General features: G+C 44.7%; 1 protein-coding gene across 4 annotated transcripts in view; it reads right to left on the bottom strand.

The window, feature by feature from the left end:
- Positions 1-21,054, bottom strand: part of unc5a (unc-5 netrin receptor A) — a 119,262-nt gene that overhangs the window by 52,850 nt on the left and 45,358 nt on the right. For all 4 annotated transcript variants that reach the window (XM_084009058.1, XM_084009059.1, XM_084009060.1 and 1 more), the window contains exon 2: positions 6,566-6,778. In XM_084009058.1, the coding sequence (XP_083865184.1) occupies positions 6,566-6,778 (213 nt within the window). The remainder of the gene's footprint in view (positions 1-6,565; positions 6,779-21,054) is intronic.

Raw genomic sequence — 21,054 nt, 5'->3', positions numbered from 1 at the left:
GAAAGAATGACGACTAACCGCGAACTAAAAAGAGTGAATGCATTCCAGCTTCCAGCAAGGGCACAGCCCTTTGTGAGGCCTGACAATACGAGAATTACTTTTGAGAAAGCGAAGCGCGGCGCTGACGCTGGATATGTTTTGCTGGGAGGACAAAGGCTGTGCGTGTGGGAGATTGGAACGCCAGCGTTGTTTGACAAATGGTAATTATCTTTTTTTCCACTTTTTTTTGTCCCACTAATTGCAGTTAATTTTTGAAATTCATTATTCCTGCATGTCAAGAACCGACTTCAGAAGTGGAACAAACCGCACCTACTTCAAATTTTCAAAATAAAACCTAAGAGTTGGCCTTAAAGCGGGTCTATCGGCGAGATCAATCGGCACAGCTGGTACATTTTTAATTCTGCCTGCCTCACTTTACTCCCGCTGCTCCGTACACACACGCAGTTATCTCAAGGCCAGACGAGCGCAAGCTTCAATTAAATCCACTTTGACTCTCACTCTGAGGCGCGCTGCTCTGCTTTAAGATGGGCCTGCATCCACACACACAGATGCAGACACACACACACACACACACACACACACACACACACACACACACACACACACACACAGTGTTGACCCGCCTGAGAAGCCTAATAGAACATGTTGGCAGATGTGTCACGGGAACAATTCACCTTGCCATCTGTTTTTCGGTGCTTCCGTCGCCAAATCCTTCCTCCTCCGTCCCGCAATCAAGGACGGGGATGAAATACAGGCCCCATTATGGGGAAGCAGCTAATAATGCATTATCAATTAGTCCCCTTGGCTACTGATCGATGGCGAGCAGGTGGTTCAAGGCCATTTTGTTCATTTAAGGGCTATATTGTCCTCTTCCCCCCTGATTCTCTTATTTGCGTCTGTTCATTACATCCTGGCTTACAGGGCTGTCAGGATTTTTGCTTAAACTGCAGCGGGGGCCGTTTCTTCAAGACTTCATTAAAGATCATGTTTAATCACCGTTATGAGGCCCCGACGCTATTAGGAAGACTCTGTCCTGAACTCAGCGCAATTTTGACAACAACGGAGCTGCACATGAGCGTTTTCTAAAGGCGTTTACCTGCGTCCATGTTGTTAACCTATACAGGACTGAGAAGAAACTAAATGTGTGCAACAGACGGAGCGGAGGGTGGGTGGAAGTTGGAGCCAGAGCGCTGATTGGCTGCTTTAATACCACAGATATTGAGGTATTAAAATAAATAAGTTGCAGATCATTTTAAGCTAAGCCGAGCTTATCTACCCCTCGGATCAGAAATTGAATACATCACCACATTACAATCCAGGATCCAGTCAATCAGAAAATACATATTTTATACAGATGAATCCCTCGGCGGTTTGCAGATGCAGGGGTTAGCCTTGTGGCGCCGTAACACATGATTAGTTCTATTCAGGAAGGGATGGTTTTAAAAGATTTACCGACGACGTCACAGCTGTATTTAGACCTCAAAAGGATTGACGGAGGACAGGAGCTGATAAAGCTGCAGGTTATAGGAAGGGGTAATATCCCCTTATAGGTGAAAAACATAAAACAATATTCAAGAGTTTAATTTTGTGTTCAATGATTCCACCGTGAAGCCTGAAAAATTCACTTTCACAACGTACAAGGCAAACGTGTGGCACGCGATTAGTTTTCTCCATCTTCTGCTCTCATTGTGGAAGCCTCGCCGATATCCGGTTCAATCAACAAAGGAAAATGTAATCTGCTCGCATCTTTATAAAGGCAGTCGTGGTCGCTTTATTGAAATAGGAATGTGAAATGCATGTATTTTCCACCTGAGAGGGCTCGCTGCCGGGGTGACGCCGCGACGCGCGGATCAACATCGTTTCCATCAATGCCGTGCAGATGAAATGCAAACACAATCAAAGCCGTCCGGCCCCCCGTGCGACAATCCTCCGCTCAAAATGCCAATCTCCCTTCTCTTCATCATGTGTCTGATGAGAAATCATAGTGTGGGAGAATCTCCTAATCTATGCAAACACACTGTCAGCATTGATTTGTTTGGAGGGGATATGTCTTTATTAGAAGTCGCCAGATGTCTCTCGTTCCTCCCGTCCTATAACGGATGACCTGGGAAAGACGCAGAGCTGGGCGAGGGGGGGGGGTGGGGGGGCTTCGGAAGGGGAGTCACAGCCATAACAATTGAGATAAGTTACTGAGGACAAGTAATGAGAACCGATAGACTCGAGGATGGATCGATACCGGACATTGATACCAGGAGAGGAAGGACAAATTGTGACATCTCTTTGCCTCTGCATGTTCAAAGGAGCTTCAGAGGCAAGTGTGTGTGTTACTACTAGTGTGTGTGTGTGTTAGTATAGACCAAAGCATTCACAGCATACAAAGGGGCGTCAGTAACTCTAACTGTAACCGGGCTGAACACACAGTCGGCGGCGGCAGCTCCTTTGTCTTTCCTGCGCCGACTCGGTTTCAATAAACAGACCTGTCTGATGAGGGCAGAGGTCGCGCCGGCTGTAGATGGTTATCCACATGTCTTCCAGAGTCTCGAGCGGCGGGCAGTCTGACGGAAACATGTCTGCACTTCAGAGCCGGGTCAGTTATTAACTCCAGACCCTTCCAGTTAGGTTGACTTGTGTCTGCTGGGAGCCAACGCGCACCGACAAGGATGAATATTGACTCTGCAGCGCGGCGGAAAACCGGACGAAAGGGCCATATTTCTGATATTACTTCAACCCAAGAAGGTGAAGGGATTATCGATTACAGCTTCCTCTCTCTTTGATCACTTTGTTTTCCCCCATTTGATATGCTTTGGTGAGGAAAACGTGCACGGAAGACACATTCCCAGCGCGGGTATCAGCAGCAGACGAAAAGGCTACTTAGAGTGATCGGGCGTTTGGAAACAGTCGAGTTTCATGTAACGCTGAAATTCATCAGATGGAGAAAAAAATGGTAATAAAAAACAGTAGTCAAACACTTGCAATGTTAGCAGCATTAGTCGCCATGTTGAGAGCCGTGTGGAGTCACTGGACAAGCTCTGAATTTCATATTTCATATTAAAAGTTGGACAGGGACTAATCTCGTTCATATTATTTTGTAGAAAGTGGTAAATATGAATAGAGCTGTCTATTAAAGTATGTAATGGTGTGGTATCAGCTTCTTGTTATATTGTAATATTTCTGTTTATTCCAGTAAATGAAATATGATGAATGAATCAGGATACATCACATCCATGCAAACATAATAAGTCCAATATTGCTATGAAGCAATCTGAATGCACATTCGGGTGATAAAGGGGAAGCTACCTATTTAATGTTATGATGGATTCATTCCTATCGTCTCAATGTGTATCATCAGACATTCAGACCTATCTGTAGAAATGTGAATTGTTGTTCCGTTCAATAGATTTGGAGCTGTAACGCTATTATTTTTTATATAAATTGGTCAAATGCAACCTTCCTCTGCCTTGAACTATCTGCATTCATCTTCATCTTTGATATGTAAGCATCTAGAAGTGGTGAAAGAGCTTTTCTGTACGCTGCTCCGTCTGCCTGAAACCTTCCACCGTTACTGTAATCTAAAATAATAATGTCTTATTTTGGTCTCCCTTTGTGAATTTAAACCATTGCTGTAGAAACTGGGTGTTCTCTCTTCTGACTGCTTTTTATTTATTTATTTCCTTCCAGAATCTCAAGGCATTCGTCTCGGTTATTGTGTTGTCTTAGTTATTTGTATGGTTTCCGACAGCTCTTGGCTTGATTGAAGCTATCTTACATGGTGGTATTAGAAATATTAAATCACAATTTCAGAATAGCTTTTCTGATTAATTCTGATTTTATGGCATATTTTTTTTGCCAGCCTCTTAGTCACAACACTCATAAAAATGATATTTTTAATCTTGATGAGGCTATCCCCATTAATTAAAAGATTCAATATAAAATAAATACTCTCTAATCCATATTTTTACCCCCGACATGTTTAATTGATGGTCATCAGGCAACTTAATGGCTTGAGAAAATCAAACAGAACATCTCCGTGGATTGTGAAACATTTTCTCGAACAATAATATATTTATGACATTTGGAGATACGAGACGTCTGCCTCTTTATAATCAAACTCTGGGTGTGCTTCATTGCTGGTCTGCTGCTCGTACATCAGAGTGAAGGAAAGATTATTATTATTAGCAGAGCACATGTGAAAACCATCTCCAGCAGAGACTCTCGACTCTGATGTGTCCACATGCCATTTCCATTATTTTACTGTTGGAATAAAGAGCATTAATTCCATCCACAGCTTGACTTTAATTAACATAACAAAGGAATGAGAATCCCAATCAGTTCGAACACGCCGGCCGACGAGGCTGAGGAGCTTTTTGGTCACGTGGGTGCATATAATTATTAATATTGTTAGCCGTCTGTGCTGATGGAGGGAACGAGCACCGATCCTGCTAAGTGCGGAGACACGGCGCGAGCGGAGCGGGACGTTTTCTTTCAGATACATTTTGAGAAGGTGTTTTTTTTCACACAACTTTGCTCTCCGAACTCCTCGTTCCTCGAGGCGTGGTGTTGATATCGGGCAGCTTCTGGTGCGACAGAAGTCCTGGTTGCTTGGCAACAGGTACGAGTTTAGAGTCCGGTGTGACTGTGACGACCAGGGTGAGAGGACAGCCTGCACACACACACACATACACACACATATACACACACACACACAGCATGTTTCATGCAGGAAGGGGGATTAGAAGAAGCCATCAGTAAACTCCTCAGGGCAGTGCTGACATTAAACAGCTCAAGTGTTTGAGAGATCGATGTGGGTACCTTGGAGCCGCCATAACTCTGGGCCGCCACGTGTCCCGTCATCACTGCCCCCCACATGTGACGCATTCCACATCAAAGGCAGCGAGACGGCAGAGTGGCGTGGAGAGCGGCGAGGAGGCCTCAGAACTTCACAGGGTTTTTCCGAGAGACGGAAGGCCCTCGCTGCTGCTGCTGCTGCGGGGGTCCCGTGGCACCCGACACAACAGATTTGTTTCACAGACAAATAAATGCTGACTCTAACGGCTCATAACCACATGGCAAATGGTCCATCATCATTAAATGTTGGCACGGCAACATCGCACTGGTGATGTGATGTTCCCATAAACACCGCAGTTTATGGGGCACAGCGTGTTCTTTATACTGACAAAACACAATTCATCTCGTCGCATCAAAAGTTGGGCAGCTGACGCAACAATGTCAATGCTTTTTTTAACTAAAGTGTTTCTGGATTTAAAAAAGAAAAACGTTTTAATATGAGAACGCTTCGCTCCGTGTGGAGAAATCTAACCAGATTCTCCAAAACCTCTTATTACTGAAACCTTGTTTCCTATTTACATGATGTTTAAGAAATCAGACTAGAAAAGTAACGAAGTAATGATGTCTTATTCCTGACTCGTTGTTAAACTCCACTAAACTATGAAAAACTACGAATGAAACAACACAAGGAGGAAGATCGCGTTGGGAATCGGTCAAAAGTGTTGACTCGCTGACAATTTCTCCTTTATGTTCTAAATCCATAAGCGCTCCCTTCTGTGTTCATTTTCTATCCTCCAAAACAGGAACAACAATCAACTCTTTTACTGCCATTTTGTACCGGGGCCTGATTCCAAAATGACTCTTGCAACCGCGCGTCCAAAACTGGTCGGTGAAAACCAATCAACAAATACAGCCGCAGATTTACACTCCTCTATCTCCCGCCGTACGAGGGGAGCTGCTCGCATACCGCAGAGAACTGGAAACGGAATCACTCGCCGTGCCTCAAAGTCATTCACGCAGCAGAGAATTTGGAAAATCATATATTTTCCTTATGAGACGGGAAAAGAGCAGTTGCAGGAGTGAGCAGGAACACCAATCAAAGCCTCAGTATGGGAGATGATTTGATCAGAAATACTCGCCCACAAAACTGTCGGATTGAATCGACACTTAAGAGTTACTTCCCCTCCCCGTGACGTTTTACAATTTATGCCTACATTTATATTGGAAACAGAGTGTCGTTCCCTTTTTTTTTGGGCTCCAAATCACAGCTTGCATTTGCATATCTTCGTGGCGTTTTATGTCGTTTCCACGTTTCTTCGTTCCCAATCAGCTGTCAGACTGTTGAATGGGTGGTTTTGAAATCGCAGATCGCTGCTGAATCACACCACATCAGTGTCATGCATGTTTACCACGCTGATGGCGGAGGCGGAGGTGTAGGGGGGGAGGGTGGGGGGGAACACAACAGAGAGAAAAAAACAAACAGGTCTCCAAGGTGATCGAGGGAAAACGTCTGAGAATGAAACCAATATGCTTATTATGAGACTGGCAGGCTAAATAGGCTGGAGGACGAGCCAAGAGCCTGATGGAGCACAGTAATCACCGGCAAATTGCAAACCTTACTTTCAGCACGCACACACACTTTGCATAATGCATCTATGGAGTCGCACATGTCACATATCCAGAAAGAAAAAGTGAGAAAAAAACACCCAGCAGGGAGCTCAATTTAAAAGAAGGAAATGTATTATTTGGATCATTATTTGGATCACTATTTGGCACGTACCCGTGGCTGGGTCGACGGTGCGCTCAATCAAGTGGTCGTCCTGGTGAACCCACTCGCCGTTGCACTTGAAGTAGATCTGCGTGGCGGGGGAGGAGCGGCAGGTCAGCGTCACCGGCTTGTTCTTCACGATGAACTCGTCCTCCGGCTCCACCAGGAAGTGAGGTAACAGGTCCGTGAAGGCGGCGGGGAGCGTCGCCGTGGCGTGCTCAGAACCTTCAGGAGAAAGGGGGAGAAAAAAAAATGTTTTAGAGGGATGTCAAATAAATAACGCTTTTAAGTTTTCAGGTTGTCATGAATTTAGTAGACATCAAATATCTAATGCAGGGAGGCAACGTCCTTTGAGAATGGCGACTCGAACGCTGCAGAAAGACGGATGGACAGACGGAGCGGAGGACAGACGGAGCGGTATTGAGGAGAGTTGGCAGTGACGGAGCTTGGCCTTGTGTGTGTGCTCTTGGCTGGTCAGGGGGGTAGCTAAGTCCAGGTCTTTACTCCAGCTCTTAATCACAGCCCTTTAACATCACCGCTGATTGACCGGCCGCCGTAAATCCCATCTCAGCGTCTAGGCCACTTCACACCGTGTTATACGGCTCCTCGCATTAAGCAAGACAGGGGGGGGCAAGAGGCAGGGGAGGTTAAAGATGACTGACAGCTATACTATTGAGCTAAAAATCCTATATATATAGCGGAGGCTGTTTTTTATCCCTCCAGAATCTGATGACATATAGGAGAGGTGGACGGAGGAAGGGGAGGGGGGGGGGGGGAGTCCTTCAGGGGGACAATGCCGCGATTTACAGCAAACTTTTAAGCTTGAAAAATGCTCGACACAAACGCTGAATGACACAATGGAGCCCGCAGTGCAAACTTCCTCCACGGACGCAGTCTCTCTCGCTCTAAACACATCAGCTTTGTGCGGGAGACGGCGAGACGACACGGAACGGAGAGTTGGAAGGAGGGAAATAACCTCTTTACACCACTGACACTCAGGGGAGACCAGTAAATCCCAAAATAAAACCCCTTTAAAAGGAGTGTAATATTAATTTACTGCCCTGAATCCAATATGGCTGACAGATCAGACATTAACAACCGTCTCCATCACTCCCTGTGCAGCGGGGAGAGGATGGGAGTCCACATCTCTCATAATGAAACTGCAACACTCGCGCTGACCTTTCTCGCCACTCATCCTCCCTCGCCCCGGCCTTTTCGTTCATCCTCACAGCTGCGTTCGCAGTCTGGCATAATATCACGTTGCGTCATAAACACCAATCTTTAGATAAAGACATTATCTGTCAGTTCCTCCCCCAGCACACATTATATTAATGCCTCTCTTTCTTCCCCTATTTTTCTTTTACCCCTGTGTGCTGACTTGCTAATTCATCAGGATGAGATAGTGAAGCGTGCCGCCGCCGCCGCCGCCGCTGAACCCCATTAATGTTTCGTGTACATGTTTAACTCTTAATGAAAACTAAATGTTCTGTGTCCAATGAACGACATACATCACTCGCTGACACTTTTCCCAATCACATTTTAATTTTTTTTTTTTTTGCAACACATTTGCAGGAGGGAAGAAAATGTCATTAATATGGCGGCGCCCTATTCAAGACGGCGTTATTTACTATGTATGCGAGTGTGCTTTTCTTGTCTGGCGGTGTCGAGGAAAAAGGCCACAGTTCAACATGAATGGTGAGTATAATTGCTCTAACGGAGAGCCAAAACTTTTGCTAATAAACAGCGTGGGGACCAGGAGGTCATGTTGTTTGGAAGTGTGCTGGTCCTAATGATGGCGGCTCCTTTTCTAATGGGCCGGCTTCCAGCTCCGTGACCGCGGCCATTAGCCCCGGCTGGGCTGACCCTCTGTACTCCCCGCAGACGCGAGACGACAGCTCACTAAAACAGTGGGCGAGACTCGCCTCGCACCTGCCAGGTTAATCATCTCATAGAGGACGGATGATGTTGAAACAGAGGGGGAAACAAGAGGCCACCTGAGACGCTGACGAGTCGGAGGGAAGCCTTGATGAGCTGCTGATTCTCGTTGAACTCGCCGCCGGCGGCTGATTTGCAGGGGTCACATTCAACACCGACCCTCAACTTTTGATGATGTTTGTGTGTGTCTGCATCACAAGGAGGGGAGGGGGGGGGGAGGTCAGCCTTCCATTTTAGTACATGCACTCCAGGTTAATGAGGTTAAACACGTAATTTCTTTAGAGAAGTAAATTGTCATTTTATGGGAGGGCATTCCAGTCACGCACCGCTTTATATCAAACCCTTAATGGAGGGCTGATGCGTAGTAAATTGGCTCAGATTATTGTCACGACACAATGTACTTCAAAGTCAACGTGCACGCGCACGCTCGCACGTGCACGCGCACCCGGGGAGTATCAGCCACTTAACAGACTTGTAGCGGGTCAATGCACAAATCAAATAGACATACAGCAGCACTATGGCCGCGGCATTAGAGTCCAGTGCATGTGATTGGTTAAAGCAGCTGTTAATTGCCTACTGCATCTCGGCCATTTGCCAGATTATGTAGCACACACACACACACACACACAGAGACACACACACTCCCTCGCTGATCATTGGGCCGATGAAGATGATTCGATTGATGCATCATGGGTGTGCCGAGGGCCCAGTAACCCTTACATCACTATCAAACATCATCGTGAAAAATAATCCAGGAGAATCATTTTGGTTGTCGTATTTTTTTTTTTCTTTCTTTTTTTAAAGAAACGCATCAGGTTGTGACCTGATATTTGTCTGCAGCTGCTCTTCTCTCCGGAGACGATCCAATCATTTGACTGACCTAAAACGCACACACAAGCACACAGACACAACAAGGGTGCACCAGCTGTCGGCGTGCTGAGCCTCGATGTCCGGGGCAGATTTCCCGCCACGCACAGACTCCCCGTGTGTCAAGCGTCCAGCTGACCACGTCGACTCCCAAAGCAGGGAGCGAGCACATCCACAGGAGGAGGAGGAGGAGGAGGGGATGATGAGCTTATGATGCTGTCAAAGACAAGCCACTCTAAATATATATTTACATTCAACTTTATTGTCATTGAGTACAATTACAGAGACAACGAAGTGCAGTTAGCGTCTAACCAGAAGTGCAAAAACAAGCAGAATAAATAAGGATATGCATGTATGAACAATATAGACAGATATGTGCAGTGTATTACAGTTTATAAAATATGTTTTTATATTTGGAGGGGAAATGTTACATTCCTGTAACCGATGTAACTGAATATACACACACCACTGCATTTTAAAAAGCATGCAGCTTTGTTAACGTCTTTTGTTACTGTCCATCTTCAATATTTCATAATGATTTTTACTTTTATGTCACTTACTGTATCACTCTCCTGGTATCTTTTCTGTGTATGCCCACTAATCTTATTTTGAGATGAAACTTGTTTTCACTTCTCTGCTCCGTGTCTTCCATACGGTGGGCTTACGTCGGTAAAATAAGCATTTATTCTTTCAATTCCCTCCTTATTATCTACGCGGAGGACGGGATTGTTGAATGCACCACAGTGTGAGGATGTCAGCAGGGACAAAACCATAGCTGGAGAGAAAATAACCCTCTTTTGTGTTTCTCCCTCATGGCACCAACACATCGTGTGCCCTTTGGAGCCAATTACATTTTTTTCTTTTTTTTTTTTCTTTTTACAACGTCATGTCCCCGAAGGAAAGCATCATTGAGCAATCACTGGGCATAATTTACATCACAGTGATGAACAGCAGCTATAACAAGTGCTTTATGACACCATCAGCACCTTACAATGTCCTCTGAAATGAATTCAATTAAAATCACTATCCGGAATATTAAACCATTTCATGTTTAGCTGCCATTAACAACAAAGCCCGGATCAAATTTGTCACAACCACTTTGTTGGTTGATGTTTTGTTTTTTTCTTCGGTTTGCTTAAGTGGCTCTCTGGATGCGTTCAAACCACTGAGTACCTTCGTTTTTGTAATCAGTCTAAATGTATGGATAAGGTCGTGGAAGAGGAGCGCTGTTCATGTGTGGCTACTTCCAACACGCCTCGGGCATTAACAGTGGCAGTGATCAAGAGAAGCAGAGATGGGATGTATGAGGCGAGCGGGAAAACTCCATCAACAATCATATATAATGTGGAGCACGGCTGACTGATGTATGTTTGTCCCCAGATGATAAATATTTACTCCTCCACATGTCTGGCATTCAGGAGAGATTTTTCAACGAGACAACCATGCTCCCTCAACCGCACACACACTCTCTCTCTCTGTCAAACACACCTCCTGTATAACATACACACACTTATTGAGCTGCAACACACACATATATAGACCGCTAGCATGCAGGAAAAAAAAGAGCTCCTCACAAACAGCTTTGTCTTTCTCTCGATCAATGAGACACAGAATTATGCATGCAAACAAAAACGCAGGTTTACACAGAAAATGCTCAAAACGCCAATACACAACATCCCCAGTTATTAAGGCTGGTCTGGAAAACAATCAATCAGTGACAGTGAAAATGCACTTGTCCTCTGATGCATTAAATAAACATGTGGGAGACGTGGCACCCATGGCAACCGAAACTTCATCACATCACGTTTGCATCAGCGGTGAGACTTAAGAGCGGGGGAAAATAAAAAAATAAAAAAATGAGGGAATGAAGGACAGGAGGAGAGGCGGGGGCCGGGAGGACTGAATAAGTAAATCAGTCTCACGCATGCCACACATGACGCTATTACAATCTTCTCTTATTTAAATGAATAAGGAAATTGGCTGCTTAGCATCCATAGTGATGCGCGGCTGTACATCCGTGTGCACATATTAATGCAGGACACTAATAACGTCCCCGACGTCAAGATTTCCATGAGAGATGCGTTCCTGAAGCTCGGGTCACGTTGTCAACTCTGAAGAAGGATTGTCATCAAAATCCGGCGACATAAATCATCTCCACTCAAACAGGCGGCACTTTAAATGATTAAATGTTGTTTTTTTTTCTGTTGTGATGTTGTTAAACCAAAAAAAAAAAAAAAATTGGGAGCTGTTAGTTGTGTAAATACGGCGCATAGCAACGCCATTAATGAGCCTGGTACCTTTGAACAGCTTCTGCTACATCTGCTGATTCCGGTTTGTTGATTTGTATTTCTTCATTTCTCTCCTGTCATCTATTTGAAGCGACGGCTCAGCGGGGGGGTCCAGGCAGGGGAAGGAACTCGGTGGCGTCTACCTTTGCCACCAGCGCTGACATTCCCCGACACCGTCGCTTGCCTTTCAAGGCGAAGCAGGTCTTGAAAAAAAGCGCATTTGCCTTGAAAACCCTGCGAGACCATTTTAAGCTCCCGTCACCGTAAAAGAGCTGACATTTTGAGAACTGTGTTTAGGTGACAGCAGGCTGCGTGTGTGCTAGCGTGTATATATATATATATATATATATGTTTGTCTGGGCAAAATGTGAGTAAACGCCTCGGCAGCCGGGAGACTGATTTCGTGCACATGAGACACGTTTATCTCTAACCGTTTAAATGGCGGGTCGGACCTGCGATTCAGGTGCCACGTTCCTATTCTTAGAAGCGCCATTAACACGCCGTGGACTCCAGATTGGAAGAAAACATTCGCATTCATCACTCAAGGGCCACAGCTGACGCTTTGTCTCCGTTCACTTCCAGATGTTTCACCTTCTAAAGCAGCGCTTTAATCTCTGCCTTTCGACTCCTCAACCTGCACGGCGTCATTCACGCCTTCACTTTATTAAAGTTGCACATACGCCGCCATCTTTCATTACACGTTTTAGAAAAATTAAGAATGATAGTGTTTTTCGCCGCTTTATGGAGAATTCGATTTTTGATCGTGGCCTCGTATTAAACAACAAAATTCCTTCCGGAGATCGACAAAGATCAAGTTGGAAATGTTCTTTGAGTGTTTGGGTCTAAAAAAAAAAATTATTTATCAAAACAGCTTTGTGAAGCTTCAGTTTAGATATTTTATGCTAACCCCGATGTATAAGGTCAGCACAAATGAGCAAAAATATTGAGCTAGAAAAACAACAAAAATCAAAAGATCCCTCTATAGAGGTTCTTAAAAAAAGAATCAAGAGGCTACAGAACATTCGGAGGAATCACAAAGCAGCGGATGTGAGACACACTTGATGGATGCGGCTCATTTTCGAGTTGGAGTCAAAACGTCTTACTGGAGAAAAACTGGGGATGTAAATGACTCAGATTCATCAAAAGCTTCGGCGCGTGTTTTTTTTCCCACAGTCACAGAGATTTAAACACATATTTGACTTATTAACTACACACAACCCTCTAAAGGAACCGGAGGCGACCCGAGCCGCCAGGAGGGGCGAACGCTCTCGCAGTCTTTGCCATCCGAGCACACGCTCGTGGATTTGTCGTCCCCTCGTGCCTCGCCGGAAACGAGGTTATCCGGCAGCAAGGTGATTACAGGAGCCGGCGTGGGCACGGGGAAGAAAAAACGGAAACGCAGGCAGGGAGGAAAAAGGAGGCATTCTTAAATCTTTGAAATGGAGGGAAAATACTTGGAGGATGGAGGAAGGAAAAAGACAAGAGACAATTTAGATTACCAAGTTAATCCTTTAATTACCGGATATGCCTGGAGCGAAAACGAGAGGTTTCACACACTGCATTTTATTCCAACTGCAAAGACCGGCGCAATGATCAAGAGCCATATAAACCTTAAAATAATGGAATGTCACCATCGCTGGTAATCTATATTGTTTATGATGCTGGGGGGAAAAAATGGGAACGAAACACTAGAAACTGTAATTGTTACTTTGAGAGCTTTCCAATTAGATAAAGCATGTTTTCTCTTCCAGCTGAGCCTTGCCCAACGTCCACATGGGGAAACACCAGTTAACAGACCGTCCCCCCCAAAAAACTCGTTCAATTTGGCAAAATTACAAAAACCAGCTGAGTGTATAACCGCTGATAGAAGTTACTCAGTCTGTTCTGAAGGCTTTTGACACAAACTGTTGGAAACGTGAAGTCCCGGTGCGACACTTGTCAACCACGTCAACCTGCCTCGTCCTCCTCCTCCTCCTCCCCGTCTCATCACTTACCCTCCTCCCAATAAAGATCCGGCTGCAGAGAAACGGGGGCCGACTGGCGTCGTCTAATTAGTGTGACGGAGCATGGAGGCTCCTCAGCATCAGACAGAGAATTAGAACACAACACGGAAGATGTGATCCATAACAAGGCTGAGATAAAGCATCACCTGTTCAACTATAATTACTGTAACAGTACGCCCGGCGCCAACTTTCACATCTAACAAACCGCCAGCACTTAACTGTGGCGGCGGTGTCACCGGGCTCGCTAACAATCTGGTGCAGAGGTACAGCAGAGAGAGGGGAAGCTGTCGCTGGTCGGGACTCGTGGTCGTTTGCTTTTACTCGACCTGCGACGCCGCCGTTAACAACCCGGTTAACGCCATTAAACTAATTTGCATACGGACATGTGATCACAACGTGGGAGGAATTTAGATCAAAGGTCTTCGACATTTTCAGGCCAAGGACGCCCGAGGCTTATAGACCCCCTATAACATATGGTATAATATTGTGTTTCTTATCAAACGGGGCCAGTGATAATGTGCACTGCCATGTATAACAGTACTTTAATGATGTATGTATACAATGCTAAGCCATTCAATTGACAGATTGATCGATTTTGGCATTTTTAGGTCACAATTTCACAACATAACATTAAATAAACATATGTTGTACTCATGTTAAGGTGTATTTTTGGACATATTTAAAGTTTTTTAGATATATTGACCGACCAAAAGGTGGACACCGCCAACGCCACCCCAAGAACAACGCGGCTAGCGTGGTGAAAAATCTGCTTTTTGCTCACTTAATGAGCCGTGAAACTACAAACGGATACGGCGCTGGTCTTTGTATTTCCTACATCTCCCACGTGCCGGAGACTAATATCAAATGCCAACTCCAGGCCTCGATAATCCGTGAATATGAAAGGGAGTTATGAATGCCGCAGCCGTGAGAAATGAAGACATGTGGCAGAAGACAAAACGTGCGAATCGCAGCGTCACATGTTCACAAGTGGCGGAGTCGGGATCCAGAGGCTCCGGACGTCGGAGGGAAAATATAACCGGGAATAATATAGATAAGTGTTGAACCAAGACAAGAAATAAAAGACGGAGCCGGTTATCTGATCTGACTTTCCCCCCGCAAAGCAAAGCACATCAGAACGCCACGTGTGTTTAGGGTATCAGTCAGAGGCAGACGCTGGCGAACGGAGGGGGAAACTCATTCCAACCCGAACAGATTTCTGATTATTCTCTCCATTTTTTCTAGTATTTATATTTCTCCAGCACCTTCCAGTTCCTGACATCACAACCAAAAAAGCAGAGACTCGTGTGCGTGACTTAGCGGTACATGAATACAAATCAGTTTTAGGAGAGGCACATCTTTCATCACTCCAAAAAAAAAAATGGGGCCCCGGAGTGTGTGACAGTAGCCACATGCAGCAACCGACAGCAGCTCATGCAAACAACAACAACAACAACACGACGCAGCCGGATAATGTCCCATCAAAATCCCAGTGACGGCAGCTGGTTCGACAGCTTTCGCCTCCTCACTGGAGCATGACTCACGTCACTTGGCCTTTTATTGGAGCGCCAGTAATCTCTCCTGTGACTCCTCACCGAATCATATACATTAAAAGTGCTAAAAATCCGTAGAACATACAGTAAAGTGAATAACAGCAGTAATCATGGAGACCAATGAGGTGAAATATACACAGAAACCCCTAGGGGGTCTTTTTTTGTAACGATTTGATTCGATTAGATTCTGTAAACCACGATTCGATTCAGTAACTTGTACCCAGAATTCTATATCCATGAAATAAACATGCAATAATGCGAGTGAGACTATCTGTATTCTTCTGAAAGGTGAAAAATAACATATTTATTCTAGAAAAAAGTAGTCCTGCATAATATTTTATGCTGAATACAAAAATGTAATGCTCAGTTATTTTTTTTAACATTTTTCAGTAGACTACATGCTGGCAGGGGAGAGAATGTCTTAAACATATTAAAACATTAATCATAATTAAGAATCGCGATTCATACGATTAAATGCAATTATATCGATTATTGGTGAAGCCAAAACGATTCATTCTATTTATTTATTTTAGCAGATCGATTTAGTTGAATCGATAGGACTGACAATCGATTAATCGATTGATCGAATGAATCGTTACACCTCACCTGGCGATCCCAATAAAAACAACCTCTCCCTAAAATGGAGCTGATGTTGCTACTTGTGTTTTCCACCCGAGCCGTCCGATTCCTTTTGCTTTAACAACGTGGAAGCCGGTACGAAGGAGACGAGGGGAAGACGCTGCCCCCACTTGAGCGCAGAGCTTGTTCTGCCTTAACCCGGCAGATCAGATGGAATGTTTTAGGCTTTAAGCTGCTTTAGGCTCCGACGGCCGATGCATACAGGAACGGGATTCCCCCACACCTGCGACACACAGAGTCCTGCGCTTTGTTTGGAGAAAATAGATATTATCTTACATCATTCATTTACTTTTAAGAGACGTCTATAAAAGAAAATCATGTCGGTGGGTTTATAACGTTTTAATGCAGAAAACCTGGAGGGAAATTACGGGCGATGAGAAACTGTGATCAGCAGGAGCAATTTAGTCAGTCACAGATGTTTTTATATTTCCCAGTGGGGGGAGACATTTTTAAAAGGATAAGCTGGGTGATATTCTTTAATTTGCTTAGTGTTAACAATTCCCCCCCAAAAAAACCCAAAACTTGACAGACTAACGTTTATAGACTATAGTCGTATAGTTTTTGGATACAAACATCCTGATTGGCCGGCTACACGATGCAAATGAGCACGATTCAGTGGGTGAACACGAGCTCCTGATTGGAGGAGAGAATGACCTGTAAAGTCCACTAGAGATGACTTAGCAAACATAAATGACATTTTCTAAAAAAGCTTAAGCGTTTCCTAAAGAAGCTGGGTAGTGTAGTTTTAGCCTAAAATGATTCAAACAGGGATAATTAGCGTATTTGTTGGGGGCTCCTTCCAGTGGAGGATGAATGCGGCTCAATGGAGGTGCTTAGTTCAACACGCTTTGAGATGAGAAGATTACTTGTTAATAGGATCAATATCGGTGGCTTTAGTTTCATATCTTTTGCTTTTGTTTTGGGATTTGTTGACAATAAGAAAGTAATGAAATTTAACACGTAGGAAGCACTTTGAAGGTTGCAGCCGGTCCACGTGGTCCTCAGGCTAACTGCTCCATATACGGCTACTGCTTACAATATTCAGTGGTTGGAATGGCATTGCAGGGTCTCCACGGAGATACTGGAGTATTGTGTACATCAGCACCACTCCGGTACCTGAGCACTCAGTTACTTTGCTGCTCTCCGGGGAACGCGAGGCTGCCTGTGTCGGAGGCAGATAAGCAGCTCGCGGGGATCCTCCTTCCCGGGCCGCTCCAGCAGCTGATGATCTCCTGACAGATGACGTGATGAGGCGGGACAGCGCCGCCACGCTGCTAATAACACCTCACCGCAAATAAGGGCTGAAGACATGCGCCATCTGATAACAAGGGAGCTGCTCTCGTCGTACAGGAGGTGCTGCGAATTTTAATCATCATCACCCCTCTTCTTAGTTTCTACTCTGCACTCTGAGCTAATATGATTTGATATTTTACCAATGCCTTTCTAAATACAAAGTGAGTAGCGGACATGTAATGGTAAGCTAGGTCTACAAATAATAACCTCTTGTGACCCGACTGACGATGTTTAAAACTCAAATTAAGTTTAAAAATTCTCCATGCAAACTTTTTAACACGTTATTAAGTAGTTTACTCTGCCGTGTGCTAATAATGTCAGGATGTAATATTTCCCAAAAAGTTTTTTTTAAATAGGTACATAGTACAATTACACCAGTATAAAGCAGGGCCGTCCTCAATTAAATCTCAGGCTCTCAATAACAATCTGCCTGAAAAATCACCACAAAGCGACTCCCAAACCGGTTAAATGTGTTCATGTCGCTGTCAGTGGACCAACGTGGTCAGTGCAGTTGTAACAACAGACCAAGCTGCGAGGGAAATGATATGAATCAACACAATGGTCAGCGTTTTCTTTCCCCTCTCACTCACGGAGGGGTTGCGGCCTTATTATGCACAATATACAAATTCTTCAAGCCGTCCTTGAGATCCTCCAATTGAGACTCCCTTTCAATGTGTTAGCCGTGTTAATAATGAATGCTAAGAAAACACCACGATGACAAATTCACACTGTTGCTTTGTGATTGTACATGTTGAGCACTAGACCTTTCTCTCCCGAGTTCCCTCAACAATAGCGACAATAGCTGGTCTGGATTTTTCCCCCTTCCCATTCTCAGTCCATAAAGAGCCTTCGTATCATGGCCACGCACTATATCGCAGTGACGGAAATGGCTTTCACATCCAACCCAATAATGTGCATGAACAATGGCGAGGCATTAGGTGACCGGCAATACATTTCTGAAAAGAGGCACTTTGCTCGAAGAAAGTACGCCGTTAGAATTCAAGCTCGTGGAGTCGTGGGTCGGTCAGCCGCTGCGTCTAAAAAATGAGAAGAATAGGCGGGAGGGGGGGGGGGGAAGATAATTATCTAAATTAATAAGACCACTTTTTTTTATTATAAATTCAGCATGTCACCTTGTTCTTTCAGGAGCGCTGTATCGAAAAAGAGAGTCCTTGTGACTAACTGCAATTACGTCTTTTCTTGTTTGACTGCTAGACTAGCAGGGAAATGGAGGTCTCAAACTATGGACTCACCCTGAGAGGATGTGAATGTCATTTGGATAATGGAGTGGTGCTCAAGTGTTTTGGGGGAACTGCTTTGAAATGCGAGGCAGGTGACGACCATGACAGGCTGTGTACAAAAGGGAACCTACCCATGGATTCGGTGTTAATAGCAGTTCAGACTAAACTCAGCATGACGGGCCTTATTTCACTCTAACATCACCGCTGTCTAAATTACAGCCCACTTCCTCCTATAAAGCAGGACATTGTATGACTTTCAGGTAACCCGCCTGCCCACACATCACGGAGAATGTGAAGCAGAGGAAACAACTGAACTCATGCAAAGTCTTTTTGTACTGTAGCAAACTGTGAACCAAACTAAATCCTGCTTGCCGCCCGCTTGATTTTTCCGGTTAATGACGGGCAAATTGTCCGTCATTAAGCCTCCATCTCTCGTCAAATCATCGAGTATCCATTTATTTTCCCCTCACTCCCGTTTGTCATTATCAGCAGGATGAAAGTCTCACCTCGAAAATCAGGCGACAGTTTGGAATATATTTTAATGCGCGTTTAAAAAACACAGTTGGAGAAATAGATCTGTGTTCATGTCGGCGTCTGCATCCGCTGTGAGAACAGAACGCAGACGTTTAGCTTAAAGCTCAAAGACGCCGTCGACTCCACATGCATGTTATTAGCTACAATACTAGAGTGACATTTTCCCCCAATTTAATCCACCGCCGTCTACATCAGACGGTTAGCAGAATAAGAATAAGAATAATAGAATAAATCAATAAAAAGTAAAAAATGACGGTAGAATGATAGATAAGACCTATTAATAAGGGAGGCAACAGAAACAACAAACAGCATACCTCGGGGCTACAGTGCTGCTGCCAACATTCAGAGAGTACAAATGAATTGATAGAGTACAAATTAAGTGATTTTATTATGCACACTAAAAAGAAATGTTGGAATCTATTAAACCTGGCGAGTGTAAAGTAACTCGAACCAACATCCATGGGTTTGTGTTATGCACGTCGGTCGGTATCAGCACACACTCGAGGGTGACCGAGACAAATTCCTCTTCACATGAATAACATGATGTTTCATATGATTAATACTGAAGTGTAAATGAAACGACTTTCTATGGTTAAATATGAGGCGCCGCAGTGGTTTAACACAAAGGGAAAAGATGGAGTGGTAAACAACAAAGTGCAAAATAAAGATATTTCAGACAGGATTATGTTTCACACACAGAACTGTCATGTTATTTTCCCCGATTCCTACAATCTCCTGGACAAATGACTGACTTTAAAAGCACTCGTCACCACGTCTCAGCAGTTAAAAGCTGATTGTATCCGCTGTTCTCAGATTTTAGGATCAGAGGCTCTCTCTTTCCCTCTCTCCACTTTTAATGACGAAACCTCACCGATAAAGAAATACTGCGGTATCGTCTATTAAACACTTTGCTGCTTTAGTTCCGTAATTAAATCCACATTTGTCATAAATTTCCTGTGGTTATTATCCCGCGAGCCGCATTAATTGAATTTCCGGGGTAAATGGCGAGAGCGTCAGATCCGCTACGCCGTTAAAAACGCACACCATTGTTATCATTACCGTTATTGAACTACTCATTTTGAAGATATTAGCAACATGTAGTTGAAAACTATTCACATCAAAGGGTGTAATAATCTGTTTGAAGTCACATGTCTTACATTAACGTTGTAATAACTCATTAACAAGTTTCATTTTTTCTTCCTGGAGAAATTACGACACACACACACACACACACACACACACACACACACACACACACACACACACACACACACACACACACACACACACACACACACACACACACACACACACACACACACAGCTTACAATTAAATTCCTCTTTGTTCCATTCTGATTAAATGAGAGCCTGACGCTACTTAATGATACACAAGGTCACCAGTGAAATGAATACGCTAAATGCTGACATGAGACTAAGTATATCTATATATGGTATGAAGCATCACATATCCCCATGGCAACCTGTTCTATGTGGTTGGTCAGCGGTGACACTGAGGCACGGCGGCCACCTGGCCGCTCCCTGCAGTCGTCGGAGAGAAACGCTGCTGGTCGAGGTTACGAATGTTAGTCTTTGTGTAAAACAGCCCCATTTTGTTTTTGCTGTTGTTGCTGTGAAGGATCAGAGATCCGATGTCCGGGGGCCAGCGACCCCCTCCCCCCTCCGCTTCCCCATACCCCCTCCATCGGAATGACAGATTGCCTATTTTTCCATCACCTGTGCCGGGGCCGGGGCCCATGACACCTGCTAGACGAGCACAGTTTAGTGCTCCCCCTGTCAGCTAACGTATGGGTCTATTGATGTGCTGCGACTGGGCCGGGCCGATCCCACCCAACACGCATTAGGGCCAGCTGTTGCGTCTCATCTGTCTCCGCGTGTGCCCTGATAGCCACAAACAGACAGTAAACACAGGCTGCTCCATCTACCTTCAAACCCCCCCCCCCACCGTAATTTCCCAGCCCCTCGACTAAATGACCGGAGAAGTGCCGGCTTTAATGGAGTCCGAGAATGTGGGGCTGATGGGGGGGCGGTAATTGCGGTCTTGATTCCACCCCGTCTGAGGAGCTAATTCCGAGATGTAAGACTCAGCGAGGCTCAACAGAACGGTCTGCCTTAAGAGTTAACAACGCGAC

This window comes from Eutrigla gurnardus, assembly GCF_963514095.1.
Source record: "Eutrigla gurnardus genome assembly, chromosome: 5".
Taxonomy (NCBI): Eukaryota; Metazoa; Chordata; class Actinopteri; order Perciformes; family Triglidae; genus Eutrigla; species Eutrigla gurnardus.
This window is presented reverse-complemented; position numbering and strand designations above follow the sequence as displayed.